Raw genomic sequence first — 25,147 nt, forward strand, 5'->3', positions numbered from 1 at the left:
AATTACTTTCACATTGTTCCTCAACTGCAGTGTATGATATACCCTTTTGTAGCTCTGTAAAAAACACAATTTCAAATTTTGCTACATAAGACCGAATCCAGGTGGAGTCACATATGACCATTCAAACAAGCTTGCACTTTGCTGCTAGCTGGAGCATGGTTTGCCATAATATCAGGTGCATCTATAGCTACCGAGAGCGGAGTGATTTTCAGAATTAGGAACTAGTATTAGGCGGATGAGCAAAATCACATTTTTTTTAGATGTGTTCCACGTCCTACAAGACAGATTGGTTGAGGGATGAGCGTTGCGATCTGATGTAAGACAATGAGTTCCTACATGATAGAGTGCTTGCTTTGTTATGCAACTGGTGTTGTGTCCTTTCCGTCATCCTGTGAACCCCATTCATTGCTGCTCGCAGTTATATTTACTTTTTGTATTCCAATTACTTGTCTATCAAATCAGTTGACTGTGTGTAAAATGCAATAACCGTGTGATAAAAATAAAAATAAATACAACTACATTTTTTCACTATAAATGCCAAAAAACTTTATTCCTGTCATGACAGTACCAATAACCTGGAATGTAATACTGTGCATTGGGGACATTCACTGCTCTGTCTTCCACACAAGTGAATGAGTAAAATGGTGTAGGATTATGTGTATTATGCAGCACAGGCATTTGTGTGATATATTGTATGCAGTGCACAGAACAGACTTTTAAAAAAGGATTCCGCAGCTTACTTGGCACCTGATTTACACACCAGGTGCAAGGTTTGCATTTGTTTTTCCATGATGAAAGTAATAATAGAAGGTATAGTAAGGTGAAAGAAAGAGTGTAAATGAAGAGACATTTGTTTTAATCAATCAATCACTCAACTGTATTTGTTTAAAAAAAAATCTAAAACACATTGGTCACAGCTTTGAATTTTGCGTTTTATTGAGCTCCTTCTTGTTGTAATGACTCTTTCTTTTTCAGCAATCAAATATTTCTACATCAATTAGCTTAATTAGATGTAAGCAAGATGTTCCTTTACATTATGTCTGCCAGTCGCACTTCACTTCTTCTTTATAGACATGAGAAAAACTACTCTCATACTGCTAACAATATGGCCACATGAAGCAAACCTTTATCTCTGTAAAAACAAAATATTCTGGAAAAATAAATATGATTTGTATTTTAAAGCCACTGGCTTCCATGCTCAATAAATGTAATCAATAAATTAATCAGACCAGCTCCAAATGAATACATAGCTAAGTGAGCCTGCACAATGTCTATAAGTGGATCCAATGATTACTCAACAGATTAAACACAAAGTTGCAGAATAAAAGTATTAATGGCTTTATTGATCTTTACAAGTCTAAAGCAGGTGACAATAGATTTCAACACAACTGGACAGGTAACAATGATGGTCATTTGCAGGCAATAATGCATGAATAATACTTTTAAAAAATCTCGCTCTTTTTCTTGTACAGTTAACATAAATGTATGTGAAAGAAAACAACAAAAACATTAGCCACATCTGGCCAGCAGAACCAGCTCCTCAAAATGTAATGTAATATAACATAAAAGGATATCTAGAACAAGTAGATACATCATCATCACCCATGTACTCATTATATTTGTTATAATAGATAGCCTACAGCAGGCAGAATTAACACATGAATACCACTCAAGTGAAGATTTTAACACAAAAATAAAAATAATTTCAAATTGTTTTGATGGATGATTCCATTTAAGACTAAATTGAGAGTAGGCCTAGTACATGAAGCCAAAAGTAATGTAATTTCATAAACCAGACTGGTTTTTCAATTCAACAAAAGTAAGAGGAACTATTTAAAGTATTTTCACGAAGACTTGTGTGACAATGTACAACAGATTTTAGACCTACTAAATAGACAGTTCCATACATGTCCAGCATGCATGATTGATTATAGATTCATATTACAAATCTTATTATCTTAATTTGAAAAGGTGAATTAAATGGTACGTTTGCATCAAGAACTGGTAAGAAATCATTAATATTGTTGAAACAAATAAGTTTATCAATAAAATCAGTAAAATAACTTTGGTAGCTGATACAAAGAATAAACTCACATAAAATACTCAGGCGAGGAAGGGTTGTCACTGGTAGACCCAGTTTCATGGTAACCATTCGAACCAGTCAATTTCTCGCATTTGAGTTTATATGCGTCCCTCTCGCGTGCCAGTCGGTTGAGCTCGTGCTTCAGCTGCTCCACCTGTGTGACAAGGCTGGTCTTCTCGTGCTCAAGAACGTGTTTCTGCTGAACGCGTTTGTAGCGGCACGATTGTGCGTAACCACGGTTTTTCAGGGTTCGGCGCTTCTGCTTCAGACGCATCATGTCGTCCTTGGTCAGACCCCTCAAGTGCCGATTGAGCTCCCTCACTGACATGGAGACCAGCTGGTCGTCCGAGAAGGCGCTCTCCACGTTGAGTCGTCTGTCGTGGCGATTCTGCTGATGGAGGTGGTGCGCACTAAGCTGGGAGTCGGGTGAGTGCGGAGCCGAGCTGTCGAGGTCCTGCTTGTGGTGATATTGATTTTGGCAGTGCATATCTTGCATATCAGGGTGACCCGAGAGACCGTCGGGTTGACGGATAAGTCCAGGGTACTGCTGGACATGGCCGTTGAGGTTATGTGCCGCCCCGTACCCTTCGAATTCTGCTTGGAGAGCATGTTGATGACCGTTTGGAGTGGGTTGGTGCCCGTGGACTGTGGTACCGATAAGGGCCTCCACTGCGTCCTCAGGTGTCAGGCCAAAAGTGTGGGGATACATTTGCTGAGAATAACCTCCACTGCTGGGCGTCCAGTAAAGATCATCAGGGTTCCTTTGCTCACCCGGATTGAAACTCGGTGACGATGGCACCGAACTGCAAGGGGTGCTGACCGGTGTAGATGAGACTGAGTCCGGTCTCTGGAGCTCGCTGCACGGCCCAATGAACGAGTGATCAATCCCCTGCATTGTCTCCTTCTTCACTTCGAACTTCATCAAGTCGAACTCACTGACATAACCCAAAGGGGTTTTCGGCAGACCCAGATTTGTATGCGATTCGGCGGTCATTCTTTCCAGGATCTATTTGTCTTGGCCACTTCCAAGGGGCACAAAACTCTATTCTTTCATGCAGTATTTTGCAACAATTGCACTATTGATGAGACGCTTCATACAATTAGTAAGTCCGTCAAATTAAATCTACAGTGAAAACACGCGTGCGTAAAAATGGAAAGAAAACCGTCCTCTTAATCGGATAGAAGAAAGGTGCTCTGAGTCCACGGCGGGGCCAAAAGCTCTGCATATGTGTAGCTGTACTGGTTTATGCTTGCGAGCGCACTTTCTTCATAAAGAACCGTTGCATGATGTCACACGGTATAGACTACACCTCCCTGCTCTTCTCCAATAAAAAGACGACGAGAAGGGTAATTTGCATAATAGCTGATGTGTGCGTTTTGACAATCCAACAAAGGTTGAATGTAGAATGATGCCCAACATTTCTTTTACATAGACCTGCAAAGACATATTGTAGACTAGACATTTTACAGGCTACTGTCTACTTTATTTAATTTGTGCATATGTTTCTCTTTCTCTCACACACTACCTCACCACTTGATATATTAAAATAGTGTATTGTGAAAGACCACAAGGGAACTGATGCTGGAATGCAAAGCATCTGAGGACTAAATATGTAGTCTGTAGGCTATATGTCCAGGGATATATTATAGTCAATATGGCTAGTTATTAAAAATGTAGACGCACTAAATTACCATCTGACTTTCCATATAAATAACATACAACTATCACAGTTTTAAAGTCACAATTGTATTTGGACAGTGGTCTTTATATTTAAGTGGAAGTCCATCATGCAAAAACATAATTCAAGAATTCTAATAGAGCTGTTGTACGTTTGCAATAATCCACCACCGCCCATAATAAACAAATAGCCTATACTCTCTCCAGTCCATGACTAGCCCACTGAAAATAAATCTTTATTTTCCACTTGTATGTGCTATTATTTGATTTCTGGTTATATTATATGGACAAGCATAAGGGGTGGACCATAGAGTTAGAAATAGGCTAATTATAAATAATTGTATTTCTATGGGGTTTCTCCTGAGAGTTCTGGTAGCCAAATTGTATATTTATAGATCTATGCTGACCTCTTGTGGTGATATGACCAGACTGCACAAGGCTGAAATTATGATTGCTGTAGAACAACTGAGGTATGGAAGAGAGCGAAAGAGAAGCTTGATTTTCTTTACAGTTATGCTACCTGTAGAAACATACTGTGTTGAAATCCAAAAAGTTCATTTCAGATAATTCACATATTTTCTTCAGCCGACCTTCCATAAAAATCTAACAATAATAGATACAATATACAGTGGGGCAAAAAAGTATTTAGTCAGCCACCAATTGTGCAAGTTCTCCCACTTAAAAAGATGAGAGAGGCCTGTAATTTTCATCATAGGTACACTTCAACTATGACAGACAAAATTTGCATTTATTTTTCCAGAAAATCACATTGTAGGATTTTTAATGAATTTATTTGCAAATTATGGTGGAAAACAAGTATTTGGTCACCTACAAACAAGCAAGATTTCTGGCTCTCACAGACCTGTAACTTCTTCTTTAAGAGGCTCCTCTGTCCTCCACTCGTTACCTGGATTAATGGCACCTGTTTGAACATGTTATCAGTATAAAAGACACCTATCCACAACCTCAAACAGTCACACTCCAAACTCCACTATAGCCAAGACCAAAGAGCTGTCAAAGGACACCAGAAACAAAATTGTAGACCTGCACCAGGCTGGGAAGACTGAATCTGCAATAGGTAAGCAGCTTGGTTTGAAGAAATCAACTGTGGGAGCAATTATTAGGAAATGGAAGACATACAAGACCACTGATAATCTCCCTCGATCTGGGGCTCCACGCAAGATCTCACCCCGTGGGGTCAAAAAATTCACAAGAACGGTGAGCAAAAATCCCAGAACCACACGGGGGGACCTAGTGAATGACCTGCAGAGAGCTGGGACCAAAGTAACAAAGCCTACCATCAGTAACACACTACGCCGCCAGGGACTCAAATCCTGCAGTGCCAGACGTGTCCCCCTGCTTAAGCCAGTACATGTCCAGGCCCGTCTGAAGTTTGCTAGAGAGCATTTGAATGATCCAGAAGAAGATTGGGAGAATGTCATATGGTCAGATGAAACAAAATATAACTTTTTTGGTGAAAACTCAACTTGTCGTGTTTGGAGGACAAAGAATGCTGAGTTGCATCCAAAGAACACCATACCTACTGTGAAGCATGGGGGTGGAAACATCATGCTTTGGGGCTGTTTTCTGCAAAGGGACCAGGACGACTGATCCGTGTAAAGGAAAGGATGAATGGGGCCATGTATCGTGAGATTTTGAGTGAAAACCTCCTTCCATCAGCAAGGGCATTGAAGATGAAACGTGGCTGGGTCTTTCAGCATGACAATGATCCCAAACACACCGCCCGGGCAACGAAGGAGTGGCTTCGTAAGAAGCATTTTAAGGTCCTGGAGTGGCCTAGCCAATCTCCAGATCTCAACCCCATAGAAAATCTTTGGAGGGAGTTGAAAGTCCGTGTTGCCCAGCAACAGCCCCAAAACATCACTGCTCTAGATGTTATTGACCAAATACTTATTTTCCACCATAATTTGCAAATAAATTAATTAAAAATCCTACAATGTGATTTTCTGGATTTTTTTTTCTCATTTTGTCTGTCATAGTTGACGTGTACCTATGATGAAAATTACAGGCCTCTCTCATCTTTTTAAGTGGGAGAACTTGCACAATTAGTGGCTGACTAAATACTTTTTTGCCCCACTGTATCATGCAGAAATGTCATAACTGAAATTGATTAAATACATGTTTCAATATTTGTTCTTAATGTGCCCTTGCCACTTATAATAGTTATAGCTGATTAATTGTACATTGTATCTCACTGCAACATTGAGGCTGCATGATGGCAAACTGATCAAGGACCGACTGTACCATCTGCGCACTTACCCCAACTACTTTTTGGCCCAAGAGCTTACAGACTGGCTGAACAGCCACAAGGAAGCCCTTGATCGGGCAACGGTGGTCTGCCTCTTGCAACACCTTATGGACATGACATTGTGCACCATGGTACTGTAGGGCACCACAGTAACATCTCTAAGGGGATATAAAATGCATAGTAATAGCTTTTCCAAGAGCCTATAGCCCTGACACAGGACCAAGTGTATATTCAACTCCTATTATACACTTCCTCCTACATCAGGGATACCAAGAGCCAAGGAGCTTTGCCAATATACTAACATTGATACAGGAGATCCAAAATGCTGAACTATAAAGTAGGGCAATGTGAAAAAAAATTCAGGAAATGTTTCCTCTCTGATCTCTTTAGTTTGTGACAAGTACCCTATGTTCAAGGATGCAAAATTGCTGTACCGTTTCCGTAAGGATGATGGCATATTTTTGAACACTGTTAAGGTAATCATCCAAGGACAATGATTGTATAAGTAGTAAGAACTACGTTGTTTACCCTGGGGGTCTCTGCCTGGTAGGAACTGGTGCCCTTGAAGAAGTCAAGCCTAGCTTGGGAAGAAGGGTAGCCACATCATCTGAATTACAGAATGTTCTCAGTATGTGCTGGTTTTGGTGATTATGGACTGAAACATTCAACTCTACCAATTGTGTACACAAGTTTGTGTGTAACTGTTCCATTCATTCTATCTCTCGAGTGCAAAATGGATGTGACATGTTTTGTGTGTGTGTTGTGTTTTGCAGTGTAATAACTGGCAGACTCCATTCTGCATCTAAGGGAGGCGCAGGGTGTTGCATACCAGCGCTTCTTCCCTGGCTGCCAGTTGATCGACTAGTTGCTATAGAATGGAAAGACAGAGAGCAGGCGCCAGGGTTTGGAGCTCTGCCGTGCCTTGCTGGAGCATGGCATCATTCATCCCGTTGTGAGATGTTACCTTTTGACCTTTGGCCCATTACACTGCATCTCAGTACTAGAGGTGTCACTACAGACACCCTGGTTCGAATCCAGGCTGTATCACAACCAGCCGTGATTGAGAGTCCCATAGGGCGGCGCACAATTGGCCCAGTGTCATCCGGGTTTGGCCTGTGTAGGCCGTCATTGTAAAATAAGAATTTGTTCTTAACTGACTTGCCTACTTAAATAAATGTTAAATAAATTAAATTAAAATTGGAGGTAATACGGGTTCCTCAGCCTCACAGTTGCTAGCCTACTTAAATTACTTCTATCATAACCAATTACTATGATTGTTACAATCGTTTAAATATGGATTGGACCAAGGTGCAGCATAGTAGGCGTACATTTTGAATTTATTAAATGAACACCAAAAAAACAAGAAAGATAACCGACATGTAAGGTTTTGTAGTGCTAACACAGCAACTATACAAAAACAAGATCCCACAATCTAAGGTGAGAAAAAGGGCTGCCTAAGTATGATCCCCAATCAGTGACAACGATAAACAGCTGCTTCTGATTGGGAACCATACTAGGCCAACAAAGAAATAGAAACATAGATTTGCCCACCCAAGTCACACCCTGACCAAACCAAAAGAGAATAAACAAGGCTCTCTAAGGTCAGGGCGTGACAATTATGCTTTTTGTGGTCCTCTCATATACTGTATATAGTACCAGTCAAAACTTCTTTATTTTTTATATTTTCTACATTGTAGAATAACTATGAAATAATGCATGTGAAATCATGTAGTAACCAAAAAAAGTGGTTAAAAACAAAATCGAAATATATTTTCTATTTTAGATTCTTCAAATTAGCCACCCTTTGCCTTGATGACAGCTTTGCACACGCTTGACATTCTCTCAACCAGCTTCACCTGGAATTCTTTTCCAACTGTCTTGAAGGAGTTCCCACATGTGCTGAGCACTTGTTGGCTGCTTTTCCTTCACTCTGCGGCCCAACTCATCCCAAACCATCTCAATTGGGTTGAGGTCAGGGGATTGTGGAGGCCAGGTCATCTGATGCAGACTCCATTACTCTCCTTCTTGGTCAAATAGCCCTTATACAGCCTGGAGGTGTGTTGGGTCATTGTCCTGTTGAAAAACAAATAATAGTCCCACTAACCGTAAACAGATGGGATGGCGTATCGCTGCAGAATGTTGTGGTAGCCATGCTAGTTAAGTGTGCCTTGAATTGTAAGTAGATCACCTACAGTGTCACCAGCAAAGAACCCCCACACCATCACACCTCCTCCTCCATGCGTCACGATGGGAACCACACATGCAGAGATCATCCATTAACCTACTCTGCGTCTCACAAAGACACGGCGACTGGAACCCAAAATCTCAAATTTGGACTCATCAGACCAAAGGATAGATTTCCACCAGGCAAATGTCCAATGCTCATGTTTCTTGGCCCAAGCAAGCCTCTTCTTCTTATTGGTGTCCTTTAGTCGTAGTTTCTTTGCAGTAATTCGACCATGAACGCCTGATTCACACAATCTCCTCTGAACAGTTGATGTTGAGATGTGTCTGTTACTTGAACTCTTTGAAGCATTTATTTGGGCTGCAATTTCTGAGGCTGGTAACTCTAATTAACTTATCCTCTGCAGCAGAGGTAACTCTGGGTTTTCCTTTCCTGTGGCAGTCCTCATGAAAGCAAGTTTCATCATAGCGCTTGATGTTTTTTACGACTGTACTTGAAGAAGCTTTCAAAGTTCTTAAGATGTTCCGTATTGACTGACCTTCATGTCGTAAGGTAATGATGGACTGTCGTTTCACTTTGATTATTTGAGCTGTTCTTGACATAATATGGACTTGGTCTTTTACGAAATAGGACTATCTTCTGTATGCCACCCTTACTTTGTCACAACACAACTAATTGGCTAAAAAGCATTAAGGAAATAAATTCCACAAATGACCTTTTAAGAAGGCACGACTAACTCATGAAGCTGGTTGAGAGAATGCCAAGGATGTGCAAAGCTGTCATCAAGGCAAAGGGTAGCTACTTAGAATAATCTAAAATCTAAAACCCCTGAATGAGTACTGTCTATATATATATATATATATATATATATATATATATATATATATATATATATATATAGACAGTACTCATTCAAGGGTTTCATTCAAGGGTTTTAGATTTTAGATTATTCTAAGTAGCCACCCTTTGCCTTGATGTCAGCTTTGCACACCCTTGGCATTCTCTCAACCAGCTTCATGAGTTAGTCACCTGGAATGTATGTCAATTAACAGGTGTACCTTCTTAAAAGGTTCATTTGTGAAATTTCTTTCCTTCTTATTTTGTTTGAGCCAAATCAGTTGTGTTGTGACAAGGTAGGGTTGATATACAGAAGATAGCCCCATTTGGTAAAACACCAAGTCCATATTATGGCAAAAACAGCAAAAATAAGCAAAGAGAAACGACAGTCCATCATCACTTAAAGACATGAAGGTCAATCCGGAAAATGTTAAGAACTTTGAATGTTTCTTCAAGTGTAGTCGCAAAAACCATCAAGCACTATGATGAAACTGGTTCTCATGAGGACTGTGTTGGTCAATGTCTTCAACAAATGATCAGGTCTATATTGCTTTCATACATACATTGGTAATGGAAAGGAAACACAGACTCTTTGTTTAAGTATTAAAATACTCCTTTTAGTAATTATTTTATTTCACCTTTATTTAACCAGGTAGGCTAGTCGAGAACAAGTTCTCATTTACAACTGCGACCTGGCCAAGATAAAGCATAGCAGTGTGAACAGACAACACAGAGTTACACATGGAGTAAACAATAAACAAGTCAATTACACAGTAGGAAAAAAAAAGATTCTATATGCATTGTGTGCAAAAGGCATGAGGAGGTAGGCGAATAATTACAATTTAGCAGATTAACACTGGAGTGATAAATGATCATATGGTCATGTGCAGGTAGAGATACTGGTGTGCAAAAGAGCAGAAAAGTAAATAAATAAAAAGAGTACGGGGATGAGGTAGGTAAATTGGGTGGGCTATCTACCGATGGACTATGTACAGCTGCAGAGATCAGTTAGCTGCTCAGATAGCAGATGTTTAAAGTTGGTGAGGGAGATGAAAGTCTCCAACTTCAACGATTTTTGCAATTCGTTCCAGTCACAGGCAGCAGAGAACTGGAAGGAAAGGCGGCCAAATGAGGTGTTGGCTTTAGGGATGATCAGTGAGATACACCTGCTGGAGCGCGTGCTACGGGTGGGTGTTGCCATCGTGAGCAGTGAACTGAGATAAGGCGGAGCTTTACCTAGCATGGACTTGTAGATGACCTGGAGCCAGTGGGTCTGGCGACGAATATGTAGCGAGGGCCAGCCGACTAGAGCATACAGGTCGCAGTGGTGGGTGGTATAAGGTGCTTTAGTAACAAAGTGGATGGCACTGTGATAAACTGCATCCAGTTTGCTGAGTAGAGTATTGGAAGCCATTTTGTAGATGACATCGCCGAAGTCGAGGATCGGTAGGATAGTCAGTTTTACTAGGGTAAGTTTGGCGGCGTGAGGGAAGGAGGCTTTGTTGCGAAATAGAAAGCAGATTTTAGATTTGATTTTGGATTGGAGATGTTTGATATGAGTCTGGAAGGAGAGTTTACAGTCTAGCCAGACACCTAGGTACTTATAGATATCCACAAGTTCTAGGTTGGAACCATCCAGGGTGGTGATGCTAGTCGGGCGTGCGGGTGCAGGCAGCGAACGGTTGAAAAGCATGCATTTGGTTTTACTAGCATTTAAGAGCAGTTGGAGGCCACGGAAGGAGTGTTGTATGACATTGAAGCTCGTTTGGAGGTTAGATAGCACAATGTCCAAGGAAGGGCCAGAAGCATACAGGATGGTGTCGTCTGCGTAGAGGTGGATCAGGAAATCGCCCGCCGCAAGAGCAACGTCATTAATATATACAGAGAAAAGAGTCGGTCCGAGAATTGAACCCTGTGGCACCCCCATAGAGACTGCCAGAGGACCGGACAACATGCCCTCCGATTTGACACACTGAACTCTGTCTGCAAAGTAGTTGGAGAACCAGGCAAGGCAGTCATTAGAAAAACCGAGGCTACTGAGTCTGCCGATAAGAATATGGTGATTGACAGAGTCGAAAGCCTTGGCCAGGTCGATGAAGACGGCTGCACAGTACTGTCTTTTATCGATGGCGGTTATGATATCGTTTAGTACCTTTAGCGTGGCTGAGGTGCACCCGTGACCAGCTCAGAAAACAGATTGCACAGCGGAGAAGGTACGGTGGGATTCAAGATGGTCAGTGATCTGTTTGTTGACTTGGCTTTCGAAGATCTTAGATAGGCAGGGCAGGATGGATATAGGTCTGTAACAGTTTGGGTCCAGGGTGTCTCCCCCTTTGAAGAGGGGCAGCTTTCCAGTCCTTGGGGATCTCAGACGATATGAAAGAGAGGTTGAACAGGCTGGTAATAGGGGTTGCGACAATGGCGGCGGATTTGTACAGGTCCAGGTTTTGCAGCTCTTTCAGAACATCTGCTATCTTGATTTGGGTAAAGGAGAAGCTGGGGAGGCTTGGGCGAATAGCTGCGGGGGGGTGGGGGGGGTTGCTGTTGACCGAGGTTGGAGTAGCCAGGAGGAAGGCATGGCCAGCCGTTGAGAAATGCTTGTTGAAGTTTTCGATTATCATGGATTTATCGGTGGTGACCGTGTTACCTAGCCTCAGTGCAGTGGGCAGCTGGGAGGAGGTGCTCTTGTTCTCCATGGACTTTACAGTGTCCCATAACTTTTTGGAGTTAGAGCTACAGGATGCAAATTTCTGCTTGAAAATGCTGGCCTTTGCTGCGTGTATTGGTTCCTGACTTCCCTGAACAGTTGCATATCGCGGGGACTATTCGATGCTATTGCAGTCCGCCACAGAATGTTTTTGTGCTCTTCGAGGGCAGTCAGGTCTGGAGTGAACCAGTAGATATATCTGTTCTTAGTTCTGCATTTTTTGAACGGAGCATGCTTATCTAAGATGGTGAGGAAGTTACTTTTAAAGAATGACCAGGCATCCTCAACTGACGGGATGAGGTCAATATCCTTCCAGGATACCCGGGCCAGGTCGATTAGAAAGGCCTGCTCGCAGAAGTGTTTTAGGGAGCGTTTGACAGTGATTAGGGGTGGTCGTTTGACTGCGAACCCGTAGCGGATACAGGCAATGAGGCAGTGATCGCTGAGATCCTGATTGAAGACAGCGGAGGTGTATTTGGAGGGCCAGTTGGTCAGGATAACGTCTATGAGGGTGCCCTTGTTTACAGCTTTAGGGTTGTACCTGGTGGGTTCCTTGATGATTTGTGTGAGAATGAGGGCATCTAGCTTAGATTGTAGGACTGCCGGGGTGTTAAGCATATCCCAGTTTAGGTCACCTAACAGAACAAACTCTGAAGCTAGATGGGGGGCGATCAATTCACAAATGGTGTCCAGGGCACAGCTGGGAGCTGAGGGGGGTCGGTAGCAGGCGGCAACAGTGAGAGACTTATTTCTGGAGAGATTAATTTTTTAAATTAGAAGTTCGAACTGTTTGTGTATGGACCTGGAAAGTATGACATTGCTTTGCAGGCTATCTCTGCAGTAGACTGCAACTCCTCCCCCTTTGGCAGTTTTATCTTGACGGAAAATGTTATAGTTGGGTATGGAAATCTCAGAATTTTTGGTGGCCTTCCTAAGCCAGGATTCAGACACAGCAAGGACATCAGGGTTGGCAGAGTGTGCTAAAGCAGTGAGTAAAACAAACTTAGGGAGGAGGCTTCGGATGTTGACATGCATGAAACCAAGGCTTTTTCGATCACAGAAGTCAAAAAATGAGGGTGCCTGGAGACATGCAGGGCCTGGGTTTACCTCCACATCACCCTCGGAACAGAGGAGGAGTAGGATGAGGGTGCGGCTAAAGGCTATCAAAACTCGTCGCCTAGAGCGTTGGGGACAAAGAATAAAAGGAGCAGATTTCTGGGCGTGGTAGAATATATTCAGGGCATAATGTGCAAACATCGGTATGGTGGGGTGCGGGTACAGCGGAGGTAAGCCCAGGCACTGGGTGATGATAAGAGAGGTTGTATCTCTGGACATGCTGGTTGTAATGGGTGAGGTCACCGCATGTGTGGGAGGTGGGACAAAGGAGGTATCAGGTATGAAGAGTGGAACTAGGGAGTCCATTGTAAACTAAAACAATGATAACTAACCTGAACAACAGTATACAAGGCATATTGACATTTGAGAGAGACATACAGCGAGGCATAAAGTAATCACAGGTGTTGATTGGGAGAGCTAGCTAAAACAACAGGTGAGACAACAACAGCTAATCAGCTAACACGACAACAGCAGGTAAAATGGCGATGACTATGCAAAGAGGGTCGGATTAACTACACACAGAGCCTGAGTTCGCGGCTGGGGCCGGCAGATAAAAAATAAATAAACAGAATGGAGTACCATGATTAATGGACAGTCCAGCAGGCATCAGCTATGTAGCCAAGTGATCATAGTGTCCAGGGGGCAGCAGTAGATGGAACAGGGGAGCCCCACTACGCTAGCGACACTGCATTTAAAGTTAGTAGCCCTGGGCTAGTAGGAGCGTCTGCTCCGACGGAGACCGGATGAAGGCACAGCGGATGGAGTATTCGTCGGCAGACCAGTCGTGGAGGTGCGGTGGGGGCGCCGTGTCGACAGAGAATCAAAGCCAGATGGCGAAATAGGTATTGTGGAATTTAGTTTGCTAGCCGGGAGATGTGCCTGGCTCACGGCTAACTGGTGCTAGCTTCGTGGCAGTGGCGTTAGCCACTATATCCAATCGGTAGCAGCGGTGATCCGGTGCCAAGGTCCAGAGTTTACAGCAGGGATCCGGTGGAGTTTTGGGCTCTAGCCGTGTATGAGTGGGGTTCGGGTGAACAGCTGAGTAGGCCGGGAGGTGGCCCTCAGGGAATAGCTTCGGTACTGGGTGCCACAGTGAGTGGAAGCTAGCTGTGAGCTAGCTAGCTGCAAGCTGTGAGCTAGCTAGCTAGCTGCAAGCTAGCTGTGAAGATCAGAAGTAGTGGTCCAGGGATTACGGCAGGAATCCGGCGTTGTTGTGGAAAGACAGTCCGATATTGGTAGACAAGCGATATTAGTAGACAGGCGAGTATTATCCAGGCTAAAAACAGGGCTGGTATCTGTGGAGAAGGTAAAAGCCGCTAGCAGTGGCTAACAATGACTAAATAGCTTGTAGCTAATTAGCTGGTTAGCTTCTGGAGATTCTTGAATGTGTTCTAAAATTGAAAATAATAGCGATTCCGTATCACATTGGGTGAGGCAGGTTACCGGAAGGTATAATCGAATCAAAAATCGAAAAGAGATTGAAAATAAATTGAAATATATATACAAAAAATATGAAAAAATACAAAAGTACACGAGAGGACAAAACAAACACGTCTTCACTGCTATGCCATACAATTGTAGGCAGAAGTTGGTACAGAGTACAGTATAACAATATATGATAGTTCTCCCCAAGTTCTGCAAAATGTCTAAGACATCCTGTAACTCATATAGCCTCTCCCAGTCCTCCTTGCGTGAGTTTCCCTGGCAACAACATTTTAATAAATCTAACCTCCCCTGACAGCAGTAACCATCTTATCAGCAATTAAAAGCTCAGAAGTGGGTTTGACCGAAAGTTGACCTTTCAAGTATAGAGTCATAACAATGTGAAAGAGTGTAAGCATCTTCTGACAGCTGGCTGGTCTCATCAGGTCTGTGGCAGCCTTGTGTTCTCAGAAAACCAGATTACCACGGTGGAATCCAGACAGGAGGAGTCTGAACGTAGACACTCAAAAACAGGTTTTAACACACACACAAAGGTCTCCTGAAGAGGAAACCTTACAGTTTATCATAACATCATTTATTAACCCATTAAAAGGTATAAGGCCTTGGTTTAACCCTCTTCATCCCCCCCTTTGAGGCCAGCAGGCCTCAACAAAAGCAAAGCAACTCAAGCATCGTAATTATAAGAATCATCCATAAAAGATGCATTAGATTGCAAGCAATCCTCAGGAGATTGAGGATAGAAATAAGGGCCTGGGGGATGAGGAACATGAAGCATAAACATGCCTGGCATAGCCTTATGAAGTACACATTTGCCAGCTGCACAGAATGCACAAATGCAAATTAACAAAACAATCAGTGGGAGCAGTAACGGAACCAAAATGGAAAACAACTTAAATCCAAAATGTCCTAGTTTATCTTTCAACCACCCAAAGGGGAACCAGGAGTCTTCTCCTGTGGGAGTGTAGGTATCAGCCAACTGTGTTAATCCTTTCAATATCTCTGTCATATTATCAGAGGAGTCAGGGAGAAGCATTACACATTCAGTGGGGGAAATAGAATTTAGGGCCCTGCAATATCCCCCCTCCTTATCCAGGATGTAGTCTAATGCCAGGCTATGCCTGGCTGTAACAGCTTTAAGATGCTGAACATCAGTAGAAAGAAGGGCAAAACCAGCAATAGTCAAATTCATATGGGCCTGCATGGAGTAGGTGATGTTGTTAATCCAATCACCTACGACAATTGATCCTAACAACTCACTCTGACTCTGAGGGTTTTTCAAAACGACTATAGACAAACCACTAGGCATGGCTCGTCTACTCAGATTTTGGACCAATATTTACCCATTGATTACTGGTTTTCAATTGGTTCCCCTGGATCTCTATTCCTCTGAGCAGAGACTGCTGGTGCAGAATAAGAAGCACCAAAAACATGTATCTTAAAGGTTTACCCCAAGTTTTGTTTTTAACAATGTGACCATAGTGGTCATGTGTAACAACATCTGGGTCTGGATGTGCACTCTTATCTGTTATGATGGTTGGGACGTCTTTTGGCAGTGTGATAGGTGTGTGATAGGTGATAGCTGTGGGTGTTGCTGCGATGACCTGGTATGGGCCCATCCATCTGGGGTGGTTACATTTTCTCTTGAAGACCTTCAGCTTGATCCATTCTCCAACATCAACGGGCAGGCTGTCTGGGTCGCCCTGTTCTGGAACTTCCTGGACCTTCCTGTATTGGGAATACAAAGACCTAACAGCATGGGTTAGTTCCTTCATATATTTGTTCAAATCATCGTCCAGAGCAGTCAGGTCAGTCAGTTTTGGAGTCATTGGTCTGTGTAAAGGAACGTTCATTGGATGGCCAGTTAAGAGCTCATGTAGGCTAAGCCCTGTTCCGTGGTTTATATTATTGCACATTTTCATCAAGACTAAGGGGAGACACTACCCATGACTTCACGGTGGAGTGGCATGCTTTGGTAAGCCCCCCTTTTATGGTTTGATTAGCCCTCTCAGTAATCCCATTACTTTGTGGGTGGTACATACAAACAAACTTCTGATCTATCCACAATTGGGCAGTCACCTGTGCAACCAAATCTCCCGTGAAATGGGTGTAGTCTGTGGAGAGAATTTCTCTTACCAAAAGTTTTGCTACCGTTTTAGCATCACAGTGCACAGTTGGAAATGCTTTGACCCACCTAGTAAAACGGCCAATTATTACCAGGCAGTATCTCTTTCTTTCTTTTCGTTCAGCCATGTCTGTGAAATCCATAGCTAAATGGGTGAACGGGCCGGCCGGAACTGGACATTTCTCTGGTTTCAGGGGGTACCCTTACCAATGCATGTAGTACATTTATACATGTGTGTTTTGCACATTTCAATCAGATTTGGACAGCTATTATTCTAACCATCTCCCCCTTGGCGAGTGGCCCACCATGTGGGCCAGGTGACACACAGAGGAGACGAGAGGCAGAGGCAGAACTGGTTTGCCAGAGAGTGATTGTCTCCACAGGCCACCAGGGCCTCTGGAATAGACTCTAGACTCCCACAAAGGGTGATTCAGTGCATCAGCAGCCTGGTGTTGGTCCAAATCAGTAATTTCAGACGTACACGGGTAGAAAAGCATAACAGCATGAGTATGGCAGCGAGAAGCAGCATTGCCTAAACTAACGCTATCAGTGTTGCCTTTTTATTTTACTAGGCAAGTCAGTTAAGAACAAATTCTTATTTTCAATGACAGCCTAGGAACAGTGGGTTAATTGCCTGTTCAGGGGCAGAAAGACAGATTGTACCTTGTCAGCTCGGGGATTCGAACTTGCAACCTTTTGGTTACTAGTCCAACGCTCTAACCACTAGGCTACCCTGCCGCCCCGTAACCCTGCCGCCCTGTGCCTGTGTGGGCATTGACCTCAAGAATAGCCAACATGGCAGGAAGCAACTTAGCTTCAAGCAGTGCTTCTATCTGTAAACAGTGTTTAATAGGGGTACCAGACGCGTTAACAAAATCCCTACCTTTCCAAACCCCTATCCAAGACAGGCAAACACCAATGGCATATGCAGAGTCAGAATAAATGTTAACCTTCAAGCCACTACCTAATTTAGATGCTTCAGTGAGTGCTAGAAGCTCAGCTTGTTGTGCTGAGCAATGTTCAGGCTGAGCAATGTTCAGGCAAGTGCTGTTCAATCAACAATGACCTATCCAGTGAGACTATACCAAAACCTGCATGTTTCCTACCAGTCTCCCTATCAATAAAGGCAGAGCCATCAACAAAGAGAGTTACATCAGGGAGCTCAAGAGGTTCATCATAAAGGTCAGGTCGGGCCTTGGAATCACGTTGGACTTGATCGGGAAAATGTCTCTACCTAGTAGGCTAACAGGAGTGACCGGAGAGGTCAGAAAGGGAGCCTTAATAGTATTACCTACCCCCAGGTCAATTGTTTTATCTTCAGTCCAGTACAGCTTTTGCGATATCCCAGCGACTCCCATCGTCCTCACTGACTTAGATGTGAGTCGCAGACCGAGGTGTTGGCCTGTAGATCCAATGCAGGAGGTGTGAGCTCCAGTATCTATTAAAAATGGTACCTCTTAATTGTTGACCTTCAGAGTAATGATTGGTTCTTTGGTACCATCCGGAAATATGTACTGGTGACATTGGAGAAGGGGGTCAGTGCATCCCTATTGTTGATTATTCTGCGGTGGGAACCACGCCTGGTTTGTCACAGGAGGCTGTTGGGGCCATCCATATTGTCGACCATTCATTGGTTGAGTCTGAGAAAAGCCAGGTTGAGGCTGTCCAGTGTAGGCTGGTGTTCCACCTTGGAAGTTCCCTCTGCCAGCATTCCCTCTCCATTGACCTCTCCCTCTCTGCTGCAAGGATGGCTGCTGCTTCTGTGGTTGGTGAGGGCACGTTTCTCATATGGCCTGCCACAACGCAGTACCAGCACACCAGCGGTTGTCTCATTGTGGGTAGGTATGGTTGTGGGTTCCCATATGGTTGAGGAGGGAACTGAGTAGTGGGTGCTTGGGTAAACTGTGAAGCAGATGGTGGAGGAGGCTGCTGCTGCACAGCAGCTGGGATTACAGCCACCATTAGATTGCTGGTCTTCCCCTTGTCAAGCTGGGCCTTCTCGAGCTGTGTATCAAGTCCAGTCTTCCTTGCTTTTTCTTCAGTCTTCATCTTTTTCCAGGCTCTGCAGTGGTGTCTAATGTGGTCCTCCTTATTAGGGCCTTCAAATCTCTCAGTGGTTTCTCCTTGCTATTCTGTCTTCATCTTATCCATCCAGTCGAGGATATCATCATCTTCAGTGAAGAGCAGTCCACCCAGTCTTGCCACACCTCTGGTGGTGGGAAACATTTCCCTCACCTGTCAGTAGAGTGCTTGTCTGAAATGGGTGAAGGGCAGTTCCACTCTCGTGTTCAGTGATTTATCCATGTTCTCTCTCCTCTCTCTTCTTCTCCTCCCACTCTCTCCTGTGTTGTTCATTTTTTCTTCATATTCTGTTCTCAGTCGTACCAGTTCTTCTTCCTCTCTTCTGTTCTCTTCATTCACTGTGTGATTACCACTTAGACTTTATTCTTTATCTTCATCATTACAACCACGTCTGATAACCTCAACAGCGTTATCCATTTCTCTCTGTACTTTCTTTTCTTGAGCTGCCATGAGGTCCTATGCCGTGGTACTCTAGGATAGAGAGGTGTTGATTGTGTCTTGGCATCATTCCATATATCTCCTAGTTCTTGATACATTCTACCCGATGGTGGGGAGACTTGTCATCTTGGTCTGGCAGTGGACCCGGTTCCTGTGTCTCCGTATTCAGAAAAGTTAAGTCTCCAGTAAAGACAACCCTCCTGGTACCATCCGAATCCCCTCCTTGTCTCGGCTCTTCCTCCCTCTGGTCCTGGAGACCAAGCACCTGGAGCTACTAGTTAGTTTGGGAGTAGTGGATAAATTCCTTTAAACCTATCTCCGCAGTAGGTGGGGCTTGGTGGAGCATATGGTGGAGCGCTGCATTCTATAGGAAACTTCTCTGTCTTGACGGAGGCAGGGTCTTTAATCTTTGTCAATTCCTTTTCCAAACAGGTAGCTTTCTGTTGAGTCCAGAATAGGTCACCCTCAGTTTTGAACATCGAAAAGCAGCCACAGAAAATAGGGTGAATTTTTTTCTTTTTTTCTTTCCCATGGTCTTTTTTTTTTCGTGTCTTCTTTTCACGATGTCCTGCACATGTTGATATTTGGTTTTATTAAATGACCCGTCCGTAGGCCATCTATATTCAGTGGCGTCTTTAGTCCAATCATGCCTTTTCATGAAAACCCAGGTTGTCTTTTTTCATAGTGTGGTACTTCCCAATTAAAAACTGTAGCGGGATGGCAGGCTTTCATTGTGACCGGCCCCCTCAGACAACTCAGATCTCCCGTCTGCCGTATCTCCAAAATGTTTTTATTTTTTATTATTATTATTTTTAATTAGGCTCTACTTGTAATGTGAATACAGATAAATGAATGCAAAATAACCCTATATGTGTATAGTCTATCCCTTAACTCACATACGTTTATTTAAAGCAGGGTATTAAGTAAATGATAACAGAATACCATGTAATGTATGGGTGGTGTAAAATAATCGTCCTCTATGGAGCAACCACAAAATAGTAAAGGGTTCAAGATAACTTATAGCTGGTATAGACTTTGGTGTAACCTCCACAATAATCCTAGTAACTCTGTGATAACCTTCTCCTTCCAAGGGAGAAACTATTACTTCAAAACGATTTATTTTTAAAATAACATGGGTCAGTAACACACGGGTAGGTCTATTTCCTAATACAGCAAGGGTGTATGCATTAAGGTTCATACCTCCACAGGCAACTCTTCCAGCATCTGATCCGAATGTCCACTCAGTTAATTCAAATACACAGGCATTATATTGTTTATGACTAACTCCTGATTTAATGTCCCACCCTCCAGCCATACCACACAGAAGACATGACACAAAGAACAATTACAAAATACATAGAACAATTACAGAATACCTTAATCTCAGCAATCGGCGTTTACACTTGGAATTTCACCCTAAATCCTATCACCAAGTGTCATCACAATAATAACAATTGGAGTTTATACTTGGAATTTCGCCCTAAACTTATCACCAAGTCTCACAATAATAATAACAATTAACCCAGGAATTTATAACCTATTTCCAACCGTCTGTGCTTCCTCCCACTGGTTGTGTAACAATAATTTCACACTTTCAATTATTCCACTGTTACAAATAAATTTAGGTTCATATACATTTAACAGCGAGGTGCCACTTACCTGCCAGAATGACTCATTAACCACAGCTTGCTATACAAATTCAGACTTTAGATATAACAGGCGTCTGCTTACCTTGTAATTTTGTAGCGCTTGCACGTGGATCAATGGTCAGTCCAGCGAAGTGGTCACTCGCTCCTGGCAAGCTCGCCAAAGTTTTGGTAAATTTCTTCAACAAATGATCAGGTCTATATTATTATCAAACATACATTAGTAATGGAAAGGAAACACAGACTCTTTGTTTAAGTATTAAAATACTCCTTTTAGTAATACAACTGTAGGCAGAAGTTGGTACAGAGTACAGTATAACAATATATGATAGTTCTCCCCAAGTTCTGCAAAATGTCTAAGACATCCTGTAACTCAAATAGCCTCTCCCAGTCCTCCTTGCGTGAGTTTCCCTGGCAACAACATTTTAATAAATCTAACCTCCCCTGACAGCAGTAACCATCTTATCAACAATTAAAAGCTCAGAAGTGGGTTTGACCGAAACTTTACCTTTCATCACAAGTATAGAGTCATAACAATGTGAATGAGTGTAAGCATCTTCTGACAGGTAGCTGATTTCATCAGGTCTGTGGCAGCCTTGTGTTCTCAGAAAACCAGATTGCCACAGTGTGATCCAGACAGGAGGAGTCTGAACGTAGACGCCTTCTGATAGTGTCTGAAGGTCACAACACTAAAAAAAGGTTTTAACACACACACAAAGGTCTCCTGAAGAAGAGACCTTACAGTTTATCATAACATAATTTATTAACCCTTTAAAAGGTATAAGGCCTTGGTTTAACCCTCTTCAACTGCCACAGGAAAGGAAGACCCAGAGTTACCTCTGCTGCAGAGGATAAGTTAATTCATGCTTTGCTGATGACACTGTTTGAGATTTATTTAGAATTCAAGGCACACTTAACCAGCATGGCTACCACAGCATTCTGCAGCAATACACTATCCCATCTGGTTTGCTCTTAGTGGGACTATCATTTGTTTTTCAACAGGACAATGACCCAACACATCTACAGACTGTGTGAGGACTATTTGACTAAGAAGGAGAGTGATGGAGTGCTGCATCAGATGACCTGGCCTCCGTAGTCACCCGACCACAAGCCAATTGACATGGTTTTGGATGTGTTGGACCGCAAAGTGAGGGAAAAGCTGCCAACAAGTGCTGAGCATATGTGGGAACTCCTTTAAGGCTGTTGGAAAAGCATTCCAGGTGAAGCTGGTTGAGAGAATGCCAAGAGTGTGCAAAGCTGTCATCAACGCAAAGGGTGTCTACTTTGAAGAATCTAAAATCTATTTTGATTTGTTTAACACTTTTTTGGTTACTACATGATTCCATAAGTGTAATTTCAAAGTTTTGCTGTCAAGACTATTATCATACAATGTAGAAAATAGTAAAAATAAAGAAAAACCCTTGAATGAGTTGGTGCGTCCAAAATGTTGACTGGTACTGTACATACTAGTGGATATTTACCCCCTGCCACACTCTCCTCTGCCCCAGTGGTGAGATGAAATCCAAAATCAGGTCAGATCGTCCCTCTGTTCTTCTTTGACATAATTTGTTATTTTCAGGCTTACTCAGGTGTATGTAGTCTACTTGAGCAGTTCGTTTCTGAAGGCCATTTGGGCCAAAATATGTTTTAACTGAAAAGTATAGCAACCAGTGGCGACCCGTCGTTCGATGCAGGTGAGGCAGAGCACCACACTTTTAGGTACATTTTTTTGTTTGTTATTTTGGCATTAATACGTGTCACATATCCGTTTTCAAACAATGTAAAAAAAAAAATCAAATGTAATTGAGTTAACAAAGCCGCATACAAACATGGTCTCTTTTTTGCTTTCTTGAGTAAGGCTGCTCCAAAATGCTGGTGTTCCAGCCTAGCTCAGTGCTTTCTGTGATGGTGGGGCTAGCCAGCAGAAAATACAGAGCATTGCACCTGATTGGCTCAGTTTTCTGTCATGATTGGCCCAGTTATCTGTCACTCATGGGACAGTACGTCATCCCCAATTCTAAGATTAGAGCTCGAAAATGTTAGTCTCTTGAATTCTGCCATAGAGTTATATTAGAAGTGCCCATCTAAGAAGGCTCAAGGTCATTGGCCACAGAAAGAATGACATCAAATCATGTTATATCTACAGTAAGTTTGATTGAACTTTGATTGAGATGTTGATCATGTCAATATCTCACTTTCAATGTCTTAGCTAGAAGTCATCATCAGTTGTCATCAAGTTGACAATCTACTGGCAAATCCTTTTTAATCCTTGTCATATGATGAAAAATAATGAAGAGAAATTATAGATAAAACGTATCGGTGCTCATCGGCCATTGTACATAAAGATTACACAAGTTGGAAATCGCAAAGTCTTGTATGCTACTGCATAAATTATGTAATATGCAAGGGAGAAATGTATACTGTAGCTAAAAAAGTAACATAATACTAAGTGCATGTTGTGTAGTAAGCTGTCAGTAGCCCATGTGCCTCACCCTAATAATTCGGTCTATTTTCACCAATGCGGTATTGTAAACACATAGTAGTTGTGGTGCTTGGCTTGCATGTGCAAATTCAGCACACACAACATTCTATAATAGATTTGTGTTGTTTGACACGTCAAATTAAAAGCTTTTTTAACGTGTCAAATAGTGTTATATAACGTACATCTTTTTTGACACACAAAGATAAAAATGGCGTTCAATGTGCCTCACCCTAATAATTTGGTCTATTTTCACCTCCTGTTCTAACTTGGTGGTGACTATAACCTATAACCTGTTTCAGAGAAATGTAATTATTGAATATTGTAAGAGTTGTCATTGTCTGGTTATATGCCCCATTTATTTATCCTATGTTTCTGACTTGTACAGGGAGCATACTGTAAGAATGGCCCATGTTCTGAATTCTGTCGCTGTACATTTCAAAAATGCTGAACAAATAGTTCAATTGACTACGTCCGTCGTCGCTTGCTCATTAATGTCTTAATCGAAATTACGGATGGCCTCTTATCCGCTTGTCATCCCCTTATGCCATAGTTTGTACATCTCAATTGTCAGTAGAAACCACATTTGTTTATGCAAGTCTGCCTTATCAGCTATGTTTTTTAAAAGGCAGTAAATGAGGCTGAATGAACTGTTTCGCTGCCAGACAAGGCTCCGCTGATAGCCAGGTATAGCAGTGGTAAGGTGTTGGGACTGCTGTTGGGACAGCTTTATGTAGGCCCTAACAGTTTGTAGGCACCATTTGTTACTGTAAAATAGTTAGGTGCTGGGTTTTAGGCTGGTAGCAACCACCATAGGGTGTCCGTTCAGAACATGAGGAAGCAGTAGTTCCAGATCAAGGATTTAATGAAGATCCACACACACGCATACAACACTTCTCTCTCTGATACTAATTGTGGTTATTTAGCTGCATGCACAATAACATCAGAAATAAAAGCAATTTCTTCTGAGGAGGTAAAATAAGCAGGAGAGAAAAACAGCTTGATCATCAGAATGGACACTATAGACTGCATGAGGCTCTGCCTCGTCGGGTATTACCATGTCCCGGGATAGAAGACTGCTTATTGGCTAATAAAATTATGATGATTGGCGTGACCTCATTCCAATAGGAAAACCAAAAGAAAGTTGGGGTCTTGGAAAGGAGATGAGTTGGCCGTTTGAACAGTTACCATTATAGTGCAATTTATGTATTGTTTAGTGTTGTGTAGTGTAGTGGCTTTGCTGGCATGCATCCCACTTTTTTTCTGCCCCACCAAGATTTACATGATAGAATCGCCACTGATAACAACATTTTTGAATAATAATATTGAGCAAGAACGTCTTCATTTTCGGACCCTCTCCCAAGTCTCAAATCCAAAATGCCGGAGTACAGAACCAAATTAAAAGTTGTAGCTTCACTGTCCAAATAAATATGGGGCAGCGGCGTAGCCTAGAGGTTAGAGCGTTTGACTAGTAACCAAAAGGTTGCAAGATCAAATCCCTGAGCTGACAAGGTACAAATCTGTTGTTCTGCCCCTGAACAAGGCAGTTAACCCACTGTTCCTAGGCCATCATTGAAAATAAGTATTTGTTCTTTAACAGACTTGCCTGGTAAAATAAAATAAAATATGTAGTGTTTGACCTTCATTTTCTAGTCTTGTCTCTATTGGGGGAAATAAATATAGTCTCCTTATAACAGTGTTTTGCATCTCAGGTGATGGGGGATGCAGTGGGCTGGGGCTTTGTGGTCAGAGGTATGGCCCCAGTTTACGTCCAGGCAGTCGATCCTGGAAGCCCTGCTGCTGCTGCAGGGGTTAAGGTAACACAAACATAGTGCCACACACAGTAATATATTAATATGTAGGCCTATTTTTTGTGACATTCTCCTGATTCTTATTGTACGCCTAAGTGAGTCAGGTGAATGGGAAAAGCATTCTTCACCTGGATTACTGCCAGGTCACCAGGCTGGTGATGACCGGACCTCGCACTATTGTGTTGGAGGTCATGGAACCAGAAGTACCTTCTAAATTCTCCAAAACCTGCCCCAGAAATCTCCTGAACTAG

The 25,147-nt window shown here is 42.6% G+C and overlaps 2 protein-coding genes across 2 annotated transcripts; one reads left to right on the forward strand and one right to left on the reverse strand.

Annotated features, from left to right (window-relative positions):
* Nucleotides 1-1,322: 1,322 nt before the first annotated feature.
* On the reverse strand, nucleotides 1,323-3,344 carry mafbb (v-maf avian musculoaponeurotic fibrosarcoma oncogene homolog Bb). The gene has a single exon (XM_029683721.2). It carries the CDS (start codon nucleotides 3,075-3,077, stop codon nucleotides 2,091-2,093), a length of 987 nt encoding a protein of 328 aa, XP_029539581.1. The 5' UTR covers nucleotides 3,078-3,344; the 3' UTR covers nucleotides 1,323-2,090.
* An 837-nt stretch (nucleotides 3,345-4,181) lies between these two features.
* On the forward strand, nucleotides 4,182-25,147 carry si:dkeyp-97e7.9 (DEP domain-containing mTOR-interacting protein). The gene is given in 8 exon segments (XM_065000729.1): nucleotides 4,182-4,231; nucleotides 5,984-6,138; nucleotides 6,141-6,161; nucleotides 6,421-6,538; nucleotides 6,804-6,815; nucleotides 6,817-6,982; nucleotides 24,798-24,837; nucleotides 24,993-25,147. Coding segments are annotated over 8 exon segments (717 nt in total).

This window comes from Oncorhynchus nerka, linkage group LG15 (genome assembly GCF_034236695.1).
Source record: "Oncorhynchus nerka isolate Pitt River linkage group LG15, Oner_Uvic_2.0, whole genome shotgun sequence".
Lineage (NCBI taxonomy): Eukaryota > Metazoa > Chordata > Actinopteri > Salmoniformes > Salmonidae > Oncorhynchus > Oncorhynchus nerka.